This window comes from Neophocaena asiaeorientalis, unplaced genomic scaffold, assembly GCF_003031525.2.
Source record: "Neophocaena asiaeorientalis asiaeorientalis breed wild unplaced genomic scaffold, Neophocaena_asiaeorientalis_V1.1 scaffold669, whole genome shotgun sequence".
NCBI lineage: Eukaryota > Metazoa > Chordata > Mammalia > Artiodactyla > Phocoenidae > Neophocaena > Neophocaena asiaeorientalis.
Genome location: NW_020174694.1, coordinates 819,794 through 838,142, shown reverse-complemented (window position 1 = coordinate 838,142; position 18,349 = coordinate 819,794). Strand labels below are relative to the sequence as shown.

The 18,349-nt window shown below is 53.5% G+C and overlaps 1 protein-coding gene across 1 annotated transcript in view; it reads right to left on the bottom strand.

Annotated features, from left to right (window-relative positions):
* Nucleotide 1: 1 nt before the first annotated feature.
* Nucleotides 2-18,349, bottom strand: part of EMILIN2 (elastin microfibril interfacer 2) — a 51,878-nt gene continuing 33,530 nt past the window's right edge. Inside the window, exons 4-7 of the mRNA XM_024758935.1 lie at nt 6,598-6,966; nt 5,242-5,274; nt 4,567-4,695; nt 2-2,910 (exon numbers count right to left, since the gene is read on the bottom strand). Coding sequence (XP_024614703.1) covers nt 2,573-2,910; nt 4,567-4,695; nt 5,242-5,274; nt 6,598-6,966 — 869 coding nt within the window. The 3' untranslated portion in view covers nt 2-2,572. The remainder of the gene's footprint in view (nt 2,911-4,566; nt 4,696-5,241; nt 5,275-6,597; nt 6,967-18,349) is intronic.

Sequence of the window (18,349 nt, the reverse complement as noted above, 5' to 3'; positions counted from 1 at the left end):
AGGGAGCCGCGGCTCTGTGCGGTGTGCTCCGCGAGAGAAGGGAAGAGCTCAGACAGGGAGGTTCACGATCAGGAACTGGAACTGGCCGCCAGCGCTTGGGCAGGAGCGGGGGAGTGCCGAGAGCCCGTCTCCACCACGACCCCGCTGCATCACCAGACTCCGCGCTGTCCTTTCCCGTTGATGGGATGAGACGGGGACAGCGTGCGTGGATGTTTAGGAAGTGGGTGTGGATGCGTGTAAAGCCACGTTTCACATGTCTCTGATCACAAATACGTCTTTCGTTTCAAACTGCAAATTGTGAGAAATAAGATGATAGGGTCACTGAGAAAGGTTAATGCACTAACACGGGAGTGACGTCAAATGAGGTTTGCACTGATTTGCGGTCTTTACCGCTGGTCGTCTTTCGTTGTTTTTCACCATTTAAGTGTGAGGCCATTTGCTGATGTTAGATGTGGGGGCAGAACGTCCCGGTCCCGTCTCTGCTTCTCTCCGGGGGTTGGGGGGGGGGGCGCCCTGACCTTCTTCTCAGCAACCCCTTGTTTCAGAAGTTGTAACCTTGTGCCTGATCGGAGTCCAGGGGACTGGTCCACACGTCTCACTCCCAGGCTCACAGCGCCGGGCCGCTGACGTCTGGAGGAGCTGCTCTGAGCCTCCCAGCCTGAGCTCAGCCCAGATTGCTTTTCTCTGTGCAAGAGGACAGCCTTTCCCTTCTACAGACGCTGACTCCTGTGAACCACGGTCCAGCTTTCATCCCACTGAAGTCAACGCAGGACCCGCTGCAGTCGTGGATAGAGAGCGGAACTTCTCCGTTGTCAATAAATGAGTCAGGATGCACCGGCAGAGGCGGTGTTTCACTTACTGCTCTAAGCACCGACTGTGGAGTGGAGGAAGGTAATTCTCTACCTTCTGTCTGCTCCCTGCCTTTCCAGCTATTGAGCATTTGTCCCCTTTGGCACCAGGTAAGGTCTTTAAAGGGGGTGTGGGGTGGAGAGGGCAGAAGCACGTGCCCACTGGGCGTTCCTGAAAATGCTCCACTGCAGTGGGGTTTTTCCCATGAGTCATTTCTAGGAAGCCACTGCTAGCCAATTCCCCAGCTGTAGAGATGGGACAAGCGTGCTGGCCCACCCCCATGCTGCGGACAGAGAGGCCCCACCTTCCGTTCTTGTCCCCTTCGCCCTAGGCTGGTGGAGGGGGTGAGGGAGAAGGCCGGCCTCTCTGTCCACTGGCTGCCCTGGGCTCTCATTTGCAAGCAGTCCTGGAAAAAACATTCTTACAGCATAAGAGTACCTTGGTGGCTTGATGTCGGCCAAGGAAACTTGTTTCTATTGTCCACATCGTTCCCTGGGGCTCTGGGGAGCCCCAGTGGCACTTGGTTGGCCAACGGGTTTTACCAACCTGCTTAGCAAAGACCACGCGGAGCTAAGGGTTTGGTGTGGCTGCCGGTAGAGGAGTGAGGGGCCTGGGCTTCCCGGGAACAGAGCGTGCTCTCCACGGGAGGAGTCCTGCTTTCCTCAGATGACCTCGGTGTTCAGTGTGGTCGGTTTTGTGTTGGGCCTCTTGTTGCCTGGGAGCTCAGGAGTCCTTACAGCTGCATCTGCTGTGAGCTGGGCAGCTGTGGGTTCAATGTGAATGTCCAGCGCCCCCTGGAGGAGCCCCTTTTTCAGCTGTGGGGCTCACATGGGGACTCTGACCTCCAAGCACACCTAGTCTGTCTTTACAAGCCAAGAACAACCCCCAAGTGCACGGCGTGGATGCTGAGGGATAACAGTTGCATGGTTGAGATGAATTTACTCAAGCTTACTTTCTGCAGCCACTGAAGTCATTTACTGTAGCTTGCTTTTCGGCAGCAACTCTCACTCCAGAAGGCACCAGACTGAGCTGGAAGTGTTTTACATCTTTATTGACACTCCCTGTCTTTGCACTTAAGTCGTACATGTCATTCAAGGAGCCCAACAAGCCACGTGACTGACAGTCTCTCTTGTGTCCCTCTCAGCCAGGCAAACCCGGGGTGGGGGGGGGAGGGGGGTGGCGAGCCAAACCTGGGACAGCCCACTGTCCACCCTAGGTCTGTGGTGGCACGTGCCACTTCAGTGTTTAAACTCTTCTCCCACATGCAGGGTAAGTGAAGACAGAAGCAGCTGGCGACAGCTCTGCTCCAGCAAAGCCTGGCCACTGGTGCCAGCTCTGCCTCCTCTCAGCGGCTCGTCCTTCTCCAGCGGCAGGGCGTGATCCCACTGGGCAGCAGTTGGAGCCTCCGCGGTCAGCACCCTGTAGGCCCAGCACAGGCCCCTCGGAGAGAGCTCGGGCCACTGCAGAGCCAGAGGTGGGAGCTGGGAGATGCAGGGGGAGGAGCCGGCGGGCAGGCAGGGGCGCTTCCAACTCTTAGGCGCCGTGGCCACGTTAGCCCATGGTTTACTCCTTGCTGCCTTGGCAGCCAGGCGCGGCCTTTACCTGGGGGAGGTGGTGGGGTGTCTGCAGGAAACTAGACCAGTGCTCCAGTTACACACACACGCTGAATACATTAAAGCTGCCGAGTTCCTACAACTCTTTCCCCTTCCCTTGCCCGGCCACCTCAGAGGTGGGACAGGGAAGGATATAAGAAAACCCCACTAAACGTGGAGTACATTTCGTCAAAGTCTGTGTGAGCCAACCTGCCCCCGGTCACCACGATGTTGACGCCGTCCCCTGCCTTCAAGTGCACGATAAGGTGGAACGCCCCCGGGCCCCCACAAGTGTGCGCAGCCCCCTGGGGCCGGTGGTATTCCAGGAATTCTCTCTTGTAGCCGGCCGTGTGCAGCTGTGCCACGCTGGCGTTGGCGACCGAAAGGACGGCTTCCACGTACGTGTCCCTCTCGGGGGTGAGCGTGGCCGTGATCAGGTAGCGCCCGTCGTACGGAGCTGTGAAGACCCCTGGGAGGAGGAAAGCAGACACCGGTATTCACATGACACCATCACAGCCTTTTGCGACAAGCTGACAACCTGGATGAAGGCAGACCAGCCCCTGGGTTTGCCCTGGGTGGCCTGGGTTTGGGCTCAAAGTCCTGCTCAGCCTCCCCACGGGAGGCAGGCGCACTCAGGGGCGCAGCCCCTCTGCATACTAAACCCACCCAACGACAGGGACAGTCCCCTTGGCCCACACTGCTCTCTGCACTGACCTGGTCCTCGCTGCAGACCCAGCAGCAGCCTGAGGGAAAACTGGCCCTTTACCGTGCACACTGGCCCGTTCCCCCTCACCGCCGATCCTGGCTGCCTCTGGGGAGTTTTCTCTGTCACTGAAAGCACCTCGAGGCCAACTTAGAATCGACCTCACGGGCACAATAGCCACAGAACGCCTTAGCTGCCTCCTGGGGAGGCAGGACCAGAAACTCCCCACAAGGTCGGTCGAGCCAGGGATGCAGCCACAGCCAGCCCTCCTCCGGTGGAAGAGCCAGGCTCCCTGCTGGACCAGCACCCAGCGGGCATCCACGCGCAGCCGGAAGCGAGCTGGTATTTAGACACACGCTCTGGGGCTGGGAAGGCAGGGGAAGGGCTGGGCGGAAGTGGGGGGATAAGGTTCGCAGATGTTGCCCATTTGCAGAGCAGCGGCACATGGGCCCACAGCCAGACCCAGTGCTGGCAGGAGTGGCCACTGCCCAAGGGCTCCGGGAAGGGGGCCGGACATGCGCCACTGACCACGGGCTGAGAAGGAATCTAAGGGGCCTGAGTCTTTAACCTGCCCTGAAATGTGCCAGGCTGCCCAGCTCCCTTGCCCAGCTCTTCTCAGTAAATTTAGAGCCTGGGGACAGACGGGCCCCAGCACTCCGGGCACATGGCCAGCGTCTGCTCAGGGTCACGCAGAACTCCCTTTACCGAAGACCCGCTGGAGAGAGCATGGGCATCCTGGGAACAGGAGAGAAATGCAGGTCACGGTCCCTGTGTGCCGAGAGCACCTGGCCTGGCGGTGTTGACAAGCTGTCCCCATAGCTGAGGCTGCGTGGAGGGAGGGCCCCAGGGGAAGCGCAACTTGAGCACAAAGCGAAGCAGCCTTCTCACACCCCGCCTCCAAGCCCGTTAAAAACAGAGTGTGATGCCTGGAGGCCAGGAGCCCCGTTTTTCTACGCCCTTCAGTTCATTCACTCTGATGCTCGCTAAAACCCGAGGCCCGTGGTCCTGAGACCCGGGGCCAGGGCGGCAACTCACATCTCTGACCGCAGAGAGCCGATTCCCTCCCAGGGGCCACACAGAGCCCCGGCCACAGCAGCACGTGACACCCAGGTCCGCTGGTGCCTGTGGGCGGGGGGACAGCGGCGGACCGGGGGGCCCTGGCTCTCCTCCCGCAGGCGTGATGCCCGCGTCCCCGCTGTTCTCGGGGGCTGGGGGCCACATGGACCGAACCCCCATCAGGGCGAGCGGTTCTGCCCCAGAGCAGGCGCCCCGCACTGCTGCTGACCCACTTGGGGCTCAGAAACCAGGAATCCTGCAGGCGGCGGCGTGGGCGCACCTGTCGTGGCAGCCGGGAGGGACCTTCCTCACAGCCTCCCGGCTGGGATAATCCTCCCGAGCGGCCGTGTGTGCGGGCGGACTCACCGGTGCTGGGGTCGTACACGTCCCCGTCGTTCACCAGCACTTTGTTAAAGAGGACGACGCCCGCATCGCTGGGGAAAGGCTTCCGGGTGAGCCCCGCAGAGAAGGACACCAGAGACGGTGCGGGGACCCCTGGGCGGAGAGAGGATGCGCCTTCAGTCAGGCCCGGGGCCGAGGCCTGCGCGCCGTCCCGAGGGGCAGCCTGGGCCTTGCATTTCGCCTCACAGTGGGCACACCCCCTCCTCACACCCTGGGCCCGACAGTGCCCTTGTCAGAGGGGCAGGCAGTTGGTGGGAGTGCGCATGCGTGGATTGCGTTGGCCGCTGCGTGAGAGGGGAGGCTTCGCGCATGCGTGGGCTTTGTGCAGGATGTCTGGGGTGGGGGAGCTGAGGCCCCACAAAGTGCTTCTGTGTGAGCGCTTCTGAGATGAGAGCTGGGAGGCTGCGCGCGCACACGCGAGGCGGGGGCTTTGCGCATGCGTGATGCTATGCGGCGGGGGGTAGGGGCGGTGCGCGCACGCGCGTTTGTGTTCATGCACACGCGAGCAAGTGAGCCGGGGAGGGCTGCACCCGTGCTAATCGCCCAGAGGGAGGAGACAGGACCCGCAGTGGGGGCGGGGGAGGGGGACAGGGGCTGCCCAGGACCACCCGCCTCGGCCTCCCGTCCTGGCTAACGTACCTGGGGAGGCTACAGGCGGTGACTTGGGGTACCCTGAAAAACAAAACGCAGATGCAGTGTCAAAGCTCTAATAGCGCACCTCATTTTCCTGAGTCCCTCCTTTTACTGCCTGTTCCTCACACTGTGTAAGTAGACATTAAGAGCACCCACTCCCAGCTGCCTGCACAGAGAAGATAACCCTGAGGACGAAGTGGCTGGGGGAATAGGAAGAAGATGGACTGGAGCCTCGGGGCCCAAGCCAGCGAGCAGGCTACAGACCGACATGTCCACTCCCACGCTTGCCCTCCAGGAGCAGGGACTGTTCACTAGCTGTGCCCCCAGGTAGACTGGATGCAGTGTTTGTCGTATGGATGCGTGGAAGGAAGGACAGACATACAAATGAACAAATTGCCCAAAAGAATATAAGCATCCAAGATACGTGGAACAGAAGGAAAACTGTCATCTTAGAAAAGTCCCCACACCTGCCTAAGAGAGCTGGGATCACTGGAGCTTGGGATGGCTGAGAAGGAACGGCAGTGACCCCCACCTACCCAGCAGCCACGGTGCTTCAGTCAGGCAGGCTGTCCTTGCCCGTGGCTGAGTGCCTCCAACTGGCAGCTTGGTTTAACTGAGGCGACTGGTTGGTACTCCCTGTGACAGCTGACGTGAACTACCCCAAGCAGCGTCACGTGTTCAGATGTGATAGCCCAGAGCCTCAGCTTCCTCATCTGTCAGTAGAATATCAACTTCACAGTGCTGTAGGGAAAGCTGTAGCTCCAGCACCTAGTTCAGTCCCTGGCATGCAGTGGGTGTCCCATAAATGCTCCCTTTTCCTTCTCCCTCCTGCCTTTACCTGACTCCACCTCCTCCACCACCACGGTGCTGACCTTCCAACTCACATGAAGCACTTAACTGGCCAAGTACTGACCTAGGCTTTTCTCCATCCTCACAATAACTCTGAAGTCCTATTATTATCTTCCCTTTGCCATTGACAGAGCTAAGCCTTGCAATGACATAGCTAGGGTTGGAGCCAGAACCTTCCGGCCGACCCACTTTGATGTGTGCTCATCTTTGTGGCTACGCAAGCTCCCGGTATCCTCTTGGTTTCCCCGGTACACTTCCTGCTAGGGAGATCAAGGAGCTGCCTGTGTGGTCCACGGTCCAGGTATTACAGCCCATGGCACAAATCTATTTCTAAGTATGATGTACTATCCCCAGAGTACCACAGAACCTTTGGAGAGCCAAGTTTTGGACCTTGTACCCTGAAGGCTGCACCCATGACCCGCAGAGACCCTGCAGCAGCCCCCTGGGGCTCAGGCTGCCCCCTCTGCATCCTCACCTTCCGTAGCTCAGATGGCCCAGCAGGGGGACCCTTACCTGGTGCTCCCGCGTAGCCTTCGGCCCTGGGGATGGGCCCCTGCCCAGTCTGGCCGTCCACGCCCCGGGGCAGTCCTCGCCCCGACATGCTCATCCTGCCCGGGGGCCCGGCCTCTCCAGTCTCCATAATGACCCCGGTGGAGCCAGGCAAGAAGGGCAGCCCCGTCCAGCCTGGCCGCAGCAGCGGGGGCAGTGGCCGGGGGCGTCTCTTGGGCAGGACAGGCTGCTGGCCTATGTACGGCTGCTGTCCAGGGTCCTCGGACGGCGGTGGAGGGGTCAGCGCTGGAGCAGATGGCTTGGTGGGGGCCTCTGCCGGGTGCGGGGCCTTCCCTTGGGGCAGAGGCTGGGGTGTCGCTGAGGGCTCCTCCGCTGAGCATTTGGAAAGTGGAAAGAAATACACAGGGTTCAAAACCTCAGACTTGACTGCTCGACCACAGGCCCCTCTGTGAGACTTTCGTGGGCATGGCTCCCTGGAAGGTGTGTGCTTGGGGGGCTGGCCTGTGGCCTCCGCGGGGTCCCTGGGCTGGGCCCGCCAGCAGACACAAGAGCAGCCACCACGGAGTGGGGACCGCCTGCCTGGACCCCCTGCCCAGGGGAGGGGGACCGTCACCCTCTTTCTTCATGATGGTTGCACTCTCCAAAAACAGCACCCGAACCTCCCTGATTTCACTACATGGTGATACCACAGGGGTATCTGCCTGCCTGCTGCCACCCACGGCCTTGCATTCTCTCAAACAAGCTAGTCTCACGGTCGCAGTGGACAGCCTCACAAGCCGAGGACCTGCTGGGTGCAGACATCACGGGACCCAGGCAGGTGTCAGGGAGCTCAGGCTGCCTCTGCAGCAGGCACAGCTCCCAAAGGAGCGGCAGTGCCCCCCACCTCTCACCACAGCCTTAAGATCACCAACTGAGGGAATTTCCACTGCAGAGAGGTCCTGATTCACATTTCCCTGCCCTCTTGGGATGGCGCTATGACACAAGCGGGAAGCTGCCACCCTTTCCTCCTATGAATACATTCCTGGAACTAACCTTCCAGGGAGCCCTTCCTGAAGGCCTGTAAGACATCTAAAAATAACCAGGACTGGTCACAATACCATCCTCAAAAGCCAAACCCCACCCACCTCCTCAATCTGTATTATGCCTGCAATGGCCCAGCTTCCAAGGCTACAAAATTATGACCAAGCAAAATCAGTAACTGCATTGTGCCCCACTGCCTAGTTTTGTTTTAAAACTCACAAAGGTAATTATGGCAGATCGAACCCATGCTCCCCCTCCACTCACAGGTTGCTAGCCCACCTCCAGCCCCAAAGGGAGACTATCTCTCGAATAGCCTTTCCCACCCAGTACTCCATGAGAGGATTAATCCCTAAGGAAAATGACTTGAATGAAGTGATCGCTTTTTAATTTCCCCCATGGATGGTACAGAACTAATACCATTCTAGATGCACTGAAGATAAATTAATTCACACCATACAGTGGAAAGGCATCAGGCCTTAATTCTCTTCAGGACTGGCGGGAAGAGTTGAGCTGGGCATAGAAACTGAGGCAGAGCAATTCCCGACATGGGGACACCACCAGCCACAGTGAAGGACAAGAGTGAGAGAGGAAACCAACGAACAAAAAGGAAGTTTAAAGAGATAATACAAGAAAATAAATATGTAATAAGTCGTGCTCCTCACTAGCGAGGATGCCCACAGGCTTCTCCAAGTGTGTAACTTATAGCTTCTGCACTAAATAAACCGCTTCATTGCGTGCTCTCCCACACGTACTGTGCTTCTAATAAACGCTGTGCCTGCTTTAAACAAAAACAAAGTAAAAATCTCAGAAACAGAAGACACTGCATCCGAAGTATAAGAATAGATTGGTATTAAGAGAGGCCTAACCAGAGAATAAAGATGAGTCTTTGCTGATTAAAAATATACTTGCCAAAATAAGAAAATTCAGTGAAACACTTGGTAGATAAAGTCAAGGTGCTCTTTCAGAAGGTAGACCAGGAAGAGAAAATAATGGACAATAGGAGAGAAACCGTAGGAAAATTAGACTCTTTCCAACCCAGAAGTCTTTCCCGAAAAGAAAGATCAGAAAAACGGGTGTAGGGATGATGAGATAGTAAGGAGAAACTCAACTACACAATTTCTCAGAACTAAGAAAGATCCCAGCACAATTATTAAATGAAAGACCCAAACCAAAGCATATTCAGAACACTGAGGATAAAGAGAAGACCACACAAACTGTCAGGGGAAGACTAAAAAGTGACCTCAATTCAGACCATCACCAGGGGAAAACTAAAAAGTGACCTCAAATCAGACCATCAGACCATTACCAGGCTTCTCAACAACAGTACTGGAAACCAGAAGACAAAGGAACACCTTCAAATTTTGAGGGAATATCATTGCTAACCTTGAATTCTATACCCAGCTAAAATATCTGCCAGTTATGAAACTAGAATAAAGACATTTCCAGGCATGCACTATTTAAAGACAAGCAAAACTGTCAAGCACCCTTTCTTAGAAAGCTATTGGAAAATGTACTCCACTGAAAAAGAGAGTAAACCATGAAAGAAAGAAATGCAGAATAAAGGAAAGGGTCTAAGACAGGAGAGAGGTTCGAGAAATTTCTAGGATGGTAGTGAAGGAAGTTTCAGATTGAAAGCCTTAGAGCAAGTCCAGAGAATAAGCAGTCCAGACTGGGTCAGGAAGAGAGAACTCCCGGAGAGAGGTCACTGATTTAAAAAACAGAACTGACAAATGATCTGATAATTTTTGTGGTATTGAGAGGGTGTCAGAGAGTGAGAAGAATCCAAAACAGATATGTAAAATCTAGCAAATAATAATGCAGCACTACTACTAATTCAGAGGAAAGCAAAATGAAAAGCAACATGATCATATTTGGCCATTACTGAGCTGTTTAGCTCCTCATAGCATAAATACTGACTTGATTTTTGTGGCATAACTCCACTGGGAGCTGGGAGGAAGGGAAGCAGGGGGAGACACGAGAGAGCCTGATACATAGGCTAATGTCTACAGCTGATAAGTAATATATATAATGTCAAATAATACCCATATAGAGATATCTAAAGCTAATAAATTGATGGTAAACATCAGGGGGAGAAAACAGCTGAAAGTGGCACGTGGCCACCTCTGGGGTGAGAAGGGTAACAGGGAAAAGGGGGCAGGAAAACTGGTTTTCATTATAAACTTCTCAGAACTATTTCATTTTTATAAGATATAATTATGGAAGACACCCAGGGCCTGTCTCTAAACTCTTTTCCCTCCAGTCCAAGCTCAGGTCCTTCCTTGTCTGTCTCCCCTCCCTCCTCACACCGTTTCCAAGGCTCACAAGCTGGCCTTCCTCCCCGGGGGCACAGGCTCCTGCCCTAGCCCCACCTCCCTTCTCTGCTGGAGATGCTCCTCCAGCATCACTCCTCTCTCCTCCGCCTCTTTCCTTCCACCCCACCAGCTCCTTCCCTTTAGCCCATGTTTATGTGTCTCCACCCAAAATTTAAAAACAAGTACTTTTCCTCAGTCCTACAACCCTCAATGAATTACAGTTGACAAAGCACCTAAAGATAGCCAAGTACAAGCCCCTCAACCGGGTCCTTATTTTCGTACCTATCCCCCCCAAACCCTTCAAACCAGCCCTCTTTCTCTGAAGCCCCCCTGTCTGTCGTTTGCCCCATCACCTAGTCCAGGTGCTCTCGCTTATCACACACACCCCGATCTGGGCTAAGTCCAGCTGATTCTAATTTTGAACCGTCCTTTGTGCCCTTCCTCCACACCTTTCTCAGAATACTCTTAGAACGCGTCCTAGTCATCTTCCCCGCTCAGAAATCTCCGGTTGTCCTCCACTGCTCATAAAATCCAACAGAATCTCCTCTGTCATCCGTGTCCCCACCCCCTGCCCCATCGCCTCCTGCCACCTTCAGTACCCCCACTGGGGCCCGGCTCTCATCTGAGCATCCCTGCCTTTGTGCTTTGCTGTTCGCACTCCCTAAAATGCCTCTTCAGGCGCCCTCACCGAAACACACCTCTCCCTGCAGTCCCGGTTCAGATACCCGCTCCTCGTGAAGCTGTCATGAATCTGCCCAGTAGGGCTTGAACATCCTGCCTCCGAACCATGAACCACTTTGGCCTCTCAGGGGTCTTTTCAGGGGTCTTTTCATCTCTCCTTTCTTGCTGGATGATGAGCGCTTGAGGACACATTTTAATGATCTTTTATCCCCAGGGCCTGGCACGTGACATTGAGACATCTAAGTATTTGGTGAATGAAGGAAGGCTGGAAGTAGAGCAGGTACCATGGGCTGCACCCTCACTCCTGCCAACCATTAAATTAGGCGCCCTAATTTTGCCAACGATAATCGTTCTGGGGTCCTATAAGGGCAATGCCAGTACCTAGAGTCAGTGATGGTTCTCTTTTACGTTCATCACTCCCTCAACACCCAGGCTTGTCATAGCAAGTGGAAGGCAGAGGGAAACAAATGAACAACCTGCTTGGGCCAAATACCCTCCGCCAGTCTCCGCGGGGAGTCCGTCCAGCACACTGCGCAGGACAGGCAGCTCCGAAACACCACTCACGTCACAGCAAAGACGGTCACGAAAAGGTGGCCCTGGATCCCGGCTGCTCCCCAGCCCTGGCCCCCAGCACAGGCTCAGCCCAGTGCATCACGTGGTGTCTCTAAAGCACACATTTATTACATGGTTGTAACAAAGGCTGGATAGCATGTTGCTCACTCTGGAAAGATAACTCTCTTTCCAAAGCGAACATATGTTTCTAATCCAGAGAGTGACCATTTGTACTGAGCTCCTCGTGAGAGCCAAGTGTTGCTGCCCATGTTTCACGTGCGAGGAATGACCAGCCATACGTGTGCTTGCTCTTGTTCCAGAACTTGCCCCACGGCGTTGGTCCTGATGCCACAGTGTGGCCTTGTGCCACTGTGTGCGGGATGGGCAGGGCCACAGCCTTACCAAGGATGGACCTGACACCGTGGAGGAAAGGCCACTCCCTCTCCATTAAAGTTCTTATTAAAAGCCAATTTCAACCTTGCTAAGACAAAGACCTGCCTAAGGAAATCCGCAACAGTCCACGAGACTGACATGCCTTCCTCCGCTCTCAGGAGCCTGGGTGGTCTGGCTCCTCCTGCAGCCGCCACACAACCCTGCAGAGTGGCAGCTAAATCGCCCAAGTTCCGGCCCCGTGGCTGTGCCTGGCCACTTGGTGGTATGTTGTCACAGAGCAGGGGTGTGGGGACAGACACGGGCCTTGGACGTTAGTCTTGTTGGTGGTGTGGCTGAGGGAAAGCCACAGAAACCTCCTGAGTTATCAGCTCAGCCATCAATCGGGCTAAACCGGCAAAGACTCCTGACAAGCAGGCGGAATCGGTGCCAATCAGATGAAGTGATGGGCGCAGGGGCGCGTCCCTGACTGTAAAACACTGTGCAAACGTCAAGGGCAATTCCCAGTTGGGGGGAAGCTGAGCTGCCTGGCCTCCCAAGGGTATGTCTGCTGACCAAACCCTGCAACTCCGGGGGACTATTTTAAAGAGGTCAATCGAGCCTTATGACTTCATATTTTCTTTCTTTCTTCCTTTATTGGCCACGCCGCACAGCTTGCAGGACCTTAGGTCCTTGACCAGGGACTGAACCTGTGCCCTCAGCAGTGACAGCGTGGAGTCCTAACTACTGGACTTCCACAGAATTCCCAAGACTTATGACTTAAAAAAAAAACGATCCACATGCTGACATACAGCAGGCTAAGTGGACGGAGGGCCACACTGCCCGGCAAAACTCAGTTCTTGGGAAGCGCCTGAGAGACGCGAGGCTCAGCGGGAGGTTCCGCGGGACTCTGGTGCTCTCACTGACCGGCACAGGGCGGGCACGAGGCGGGGGCTTCTGAGGAGACGCTTGCTGGTCTCCCTGCAGAAAGGCTGAGGGAAGACCGGCCGTGGAGGCATGTGAAGGACTCTCAGGACTGGGGAGACAACCCACAGAAACCCTGCACTGCTCCCCTGACAACAGAGGAAGGGAAACCATGTGTTCGCAGGAACGGTCCTACTCTGAGCAAATGGCAGTCGAAATGCTCCTTTGGGCTTTGGTTGGAATGAAGAGGAAAAGCATTCAAGCTCGTCCAAGGGGTGCTGTGGTTCCATCACAGAAGGGCCCGGACCGACTCTTCCTCTAGAGGACAGAGCCCACTGGCCCAGCCGAGAAAGGAGTCCAGACATGATCACACAGAAGCTGGTGGAATCAGCCTCAACAGGGGAAACAGGGCAACATTTCTGAAAAGTACAACCTAGAGAACACTGACACAGAGAGACGGCTCCGGCTGCTCCTGTTGACATCGGGGGCAGCTCATTTGGGATGAAGAGTCATTCGATGTCACTGAATCCCAGAGAGGCCGACCCAAGCATCAGCGTCACTGGGGGATTTTTTTTTGGTAGAAATTCACAAGCTGATTCTAAGTTGTATATGGAAATGCAGAGAGAGGATCTACCTGATTTTCAGACTCACTATAAAGCGGTAGTAGCCAAGGCCTAAGGAGACACGTCAACAGTGCAGAGCAGAGTCCCCCAGTGGACGTGCACGTCACGGTGGAGCTTGTGTGGGTGGCGCTGGGTCAAGTCCGGGATTTTATCCTCTCTCCTCACCGCCCTCCCGCCCCCGCTTCTCTTCTTTCTGGGCACGGCAGCCCCGGTGCCGCCTCTGAGGGGACCTGCTTTCCACTTCTGGGACCAGAGCTAGGGGGTTCTTTGTTTTAATTACAAATTTATTTACAAATTCCTGGATCTGACCTCATCCCTGCTGAGCAGGAATCTCCCGAGTGAGCCCGGAGTCCTTATTTTTGTAAAGCTCACAAAGGATTTTGCACACAGCTGTGGGAGAGCCCTCCCGGAACATGGCAGTTCTAAAGTCAACGTTAAGATGGAGAAAGGCAGCTGCAACTTTCACCAACTAAAGAGCTTTACAACAACCAGATGCTCACAGGACAAAAGGGCAGGTATCGTCTGGAGTTGGTGTGGTCTGAGTGTGGGCAGTTTGTTTAGCCTTATATGTATTTATAAAACTCTGACTTACTCCATCATAATATCTTGGACCTACACTGGCCCCAAACTCAGCCAATTTCAAGTTGAGGGCCAAAACCCTCATAACACTGGCATCAGGCCACACTTCTCCTGGCCACGCTTTACGGTTAAATGCTTATTTGAAAAATCTGTGCTTTTTCATTCTTACAGCACAGCTTAGGCTAAGCAACTGGATAAAGATGGGATTCTTAAATCTGTAATACCCCTGAATGAAACGTTATTAATATAATTCAAAACTAAAAATAGAACTACCATATGATCCAGCCATCCCACTCCTGGGCATCTATCTGGAGAAATCCATCATCTGAAAGGATACACGCACCCCAATGTTCACTGCAGCACTATTTACAACAGCCAAGACGTGGAAGCAACCTAAGTGTTCCTCGACAGAGGAATGGATAAAGATGATGTGGTACATATATACAATGGAATACTATTCAGCCATAAAAAAGAATGAAATAATGCCATTTGCAATAACATGGATGGACCTAGAGATTATCATACTAAGTGAAGTAAGTCAGACAAAGACAAATGTCATATGCTACCACTCATATGTGGCATCAAATTTTGTAAAAATGAAACAAATGAACTTATTTACAACACAGAATCAGACTTACAGATATCGAAAACAAACTTATGGTTACCAAAGGGGAAATGTCAGGGGGAGAGGGATAAATCAGGAGCTTGGGATGAACACACACACTCCACTATATACGACAGATAACCAACAAGGACCTACTGTATAGCACAGGGAACTCTACTCAGTATTCTGGGATCACCTATATGAGAGAAGAATCTAAAAAAAAGAATGAATATAGGAATATGTATAACTGAATCACTTTGCTGTACACCTGAAACTAACACAACATTGTAAATCAACTATACTCCAACAAAATTAAAATTTAAAAGAAGAGAGAAAAAAAGTATTTATGAGAAATTGCCCTAAGACATTTGCAGAAGAGGTGGCAGATTAGAAAGAGGAAGCAGTGCCGCTGTTGCTGGAGTGTGCTCAAACAGTGCTGCGACGTCCGGCAGGCATGGCCCTTCTTGGAACCGTGACGCAGGGGAGGAGAGCTTCCCTGACACGCAGACTATTCCTCTGCCCCATCTCGGCTCGGGTGGGAGCCCCAGGTTTCTCAGCAACGGGAACTCCCCTTATGTCCCAACTGGAAGGGGAACAGCAGAAACGTCACAGTCTGGTCCCGGGGCCCCGGCAGAAAGCAGACTCTGGCTTTCAGCCACGCTGGGGGCAGACCCTGGAGCTGCCAGCGACAGAGCGACCCCTACCCGACAATTTCAGTCAACTTGGGGACAAGCTGCAGCTAAAGGAAAGGGACAGGGTGCTGGGGAGATGGTGTGAAGAACCAACACTCAAAACAGGAGCCAGTGGGACGGGGCACAGAAGCCCAAAGCCTAGGGCCACATCCACAGAAGAACAAAGGACTTCCCCATCTCCTTGCCCTTCAGAAGCTAATTTATTTGAACATGAATCCTGAATGCTAGGAAGGGGAGACTTCTAGGCTTTTTACACTTTCTCCAGTTTCAAAAAGAAGAAAAGGAAAGGGAAAGAAGGAAAAAAACAAAACCCTCTGGCTTTCTAGAAACATTTGACAGAGCAGCCAGGAGCCCCACACCCAGGGCTCTGATCCCATGTCTGCGGTGTCTCACTCCTCTGAGGCTGCAGGCCCGGGGGCTGGTAGGAAGAGAAAGAGAGAAGTTCACCCAGGAGCAGAATAAACATCCACCATAGGGGACAGAGGGTCGACATCACAGCTGGTATTTACTGAGGGATCCCCAGGTGCCAGGCGCTAGTTAATACCCCACTAGTTAGGAATATCAGCCCTCATACTAACTTTCTGAGGTATGATTATTACCCTGATTCTCTCCAGTTAACAGGTGTAGAAAGTGAGGCATTAAGTAGATAAATAACTTGCCCAAAGTCACAAAGAATGTCTAGAGTAGCTGGGATTGCAAACCTGGGAAATAATAATCACTTCCTGGCTCTAAATTCTCCAAGAGTTTCTCATGATACTTCAAATCCAAATCCGTTATCACAGCCTATAAAATCCCACCTCATCTGACTCCTACTCCCTGACCTCACTGCCTAAGACTTCCCCCCTTGCTCACAGACCTGATCAAACTGGCATTCTGAGTCCTCAGTCAGGACAAACACATTCCTGCCTCAGGGCCTTTGAACATGCTTTTTCCCCCCACTCTGCTGAGAACACAGATCTCTGCAGGGCTCGCTCCCTCGTCTTATTCACGTCTCTGCTCAAATGTCATCTCCACTGAGCAACCCTCCCCGACCTCTGATCTAAAATACAAAGTCCCCCGTCCTCTATCACCTTCTCTGTTGGGTCTTTCCCCACACACTGATCGCCAGCTGAAATCAGATCTTCATTTGCTGAGCTGTGCATTACGTGTCTTACGCTCTAGAGCGTAAGGTCCTTCAGGGCTGAAACGCCAGCCCTAGGACATGACTCAGTAAGCATCTGTTGAGTGAATGACTATATAAATGAAGGGGTGGGGCATATGGGGCCCAGGAGAGGGGTGTCACACCCACATCACAGAGCGTTAAGGTGAGACAGTCATGAAAATACAGTGGTTCTTCACCTTTTAGAAGTTAGGCAGTGCGGGGCCCCCCGGGGGGCGCGGTGGTTAAGAACCCGCCTGCCAATGCAGGGGACATGGGTCGAGCCCCGGTGCGGGAAGATCCCACATGCCACGGAGCAACTAAGCCCGTGTGCCACAACTATTGAGCCCGCACTCTAGAGCCCGTGAGCCACAACTACTGAGCCTGCACTCTAGAGCCCGTGAGCCACAACTACTGAGCCCGCATGCCGCAACTACTGGCAACGACTGAAGCCTGCGCGCCTAGAGCCTGTGCTCTGCAAATGAGAAGCCACCACAATGAGAAGCCCATGCGCCGCAATGAAGAGCAGCCCCTGCTCGCCACAACTAGAGAAAGCTGCACACAGCAACGAAGAGCCAAAGCAGCCAAAAAATTAATTAATTAATTAACCGAAAAAAAAAAAAAAAAAGTTAGGCAGTGCTCTGAGTCCTAGATGACAGGCACGGACCTTTCGTCCAAAAAAGTAACCAAACATTTTTGTTTGGTTTATAATCTCAAGAATCAGAGGGATAAATTGGGAGACTGGGATTGACACATACACACTACTATATATAAAATAAAATAGATAAGTAATAAGAACCTACTGTGTAGCACAGGGAATTCTATTCAATACTCTGTAATGACCTATATGGAAAAGAATCTAAAAAAGAGTGGATATGTGGATATGTATAACTGATTCACTTTGCTGTACAGCAGAAACTAACACAACATTGTAAATCAACTCTACTCCAATAAAAATTAATTTTAAAAAAATCTCAAGAATCTCTTTTAAACCCCAGGGAGGAACATCTGCACCAACGATGCAGGGGGTGGCAGGTAACAAACAGACTCGGATCTATCTGAGCGTCAGCTGAAGCCCCTTCTGCTCCCCCGGCTGCCTCGTGGGTAGTTCTGCCCCCTCCGGGTGCTTCTAAAGAAAAGAATAGGGTCTGTGAACAGGGCGGTAGAAACAGCAGAGGGTGAGCCCCTGGCCCAGCAATGTGGCTTCTGGTGGCTACACCCTGCATTCTCAGCTCTGGACGTTGTTTCGCAGTGGGAGAGATGATGACTATCGTTAATATTCCCTCTGTCCCGACACCACCAGCCGCATCACCTTGCCTTGACCAGTGGAATGTGGCAGAAGGGACACCATGCCAGCTCCGGGCCTCGCCTGGAAGAGGCTTCCGCTTTCACCATGCGATAAGTCTGACTACCCGAGACCACCTGCTGTGAGGAGGCCCAAGTCAGCCACACGAAGAGACAGGATGGCTGTGTGGAGGGACCCCTGAGGCACCGGACACGTGACCCGTCTGCCTGGACCTCCCAGCCCAGCCGGGCCCACCAGCCCCCTGACTGCAGCTGAGTGAGTGACTCACGCTGACACCAAATGGAGCAGAAGAACTGCCAAGCCAGTTTCCTGACCCGCAGAGTAATGGAAAATGATACAGCTTTGTTGCTTTAAGCCACCAGGATCTGGAGCAGTAAATAACGGGCCCATTTACACAACTCCTCAGCAGGTATGTCCTCCCCTCCTGCTTTGCTGAACCCTACCCACCCTTCAGTATGAGCTCCAGTAACGCCAACGCCTCCTTCCAGAAGCTTCTCTCATCACTCCACCTCACCCTTCACTCCACCAGCCTCTGAACTCTCAACCTCCTCATCCTTGGAGGCTCCCTCCTCCGAGAAGCCCTCCCTGACTTCCACAGTGGCCATGTGCCTGTGCCCGTGACCATCTCTGTCTGCCTGTTTCCCCTCAGAATGTCACTGTCACACACACTGTCACACATCCACATACTGCACAGACATAGCTCATTACTCCCACAAAGTACGGGTTCAGTAAGATCAATGAACTAAAAGGATAAACCCTGACACCACTCACTGGGCCCTAACACACCACCTCATTCATCCTCTCTGCAGTCCAGTGCATGTCGTTAGCCCCGTGACTGAAAACGCCTGGAGGGTGAGGGTCGTGCTACTCACCTCTGCACCCCTCACAGAGCCCTGCGCATAGTAGGTGCTCAATAAATGTACTGTTGACTCTTTTTTTTTTTTTTTTTTTTGCT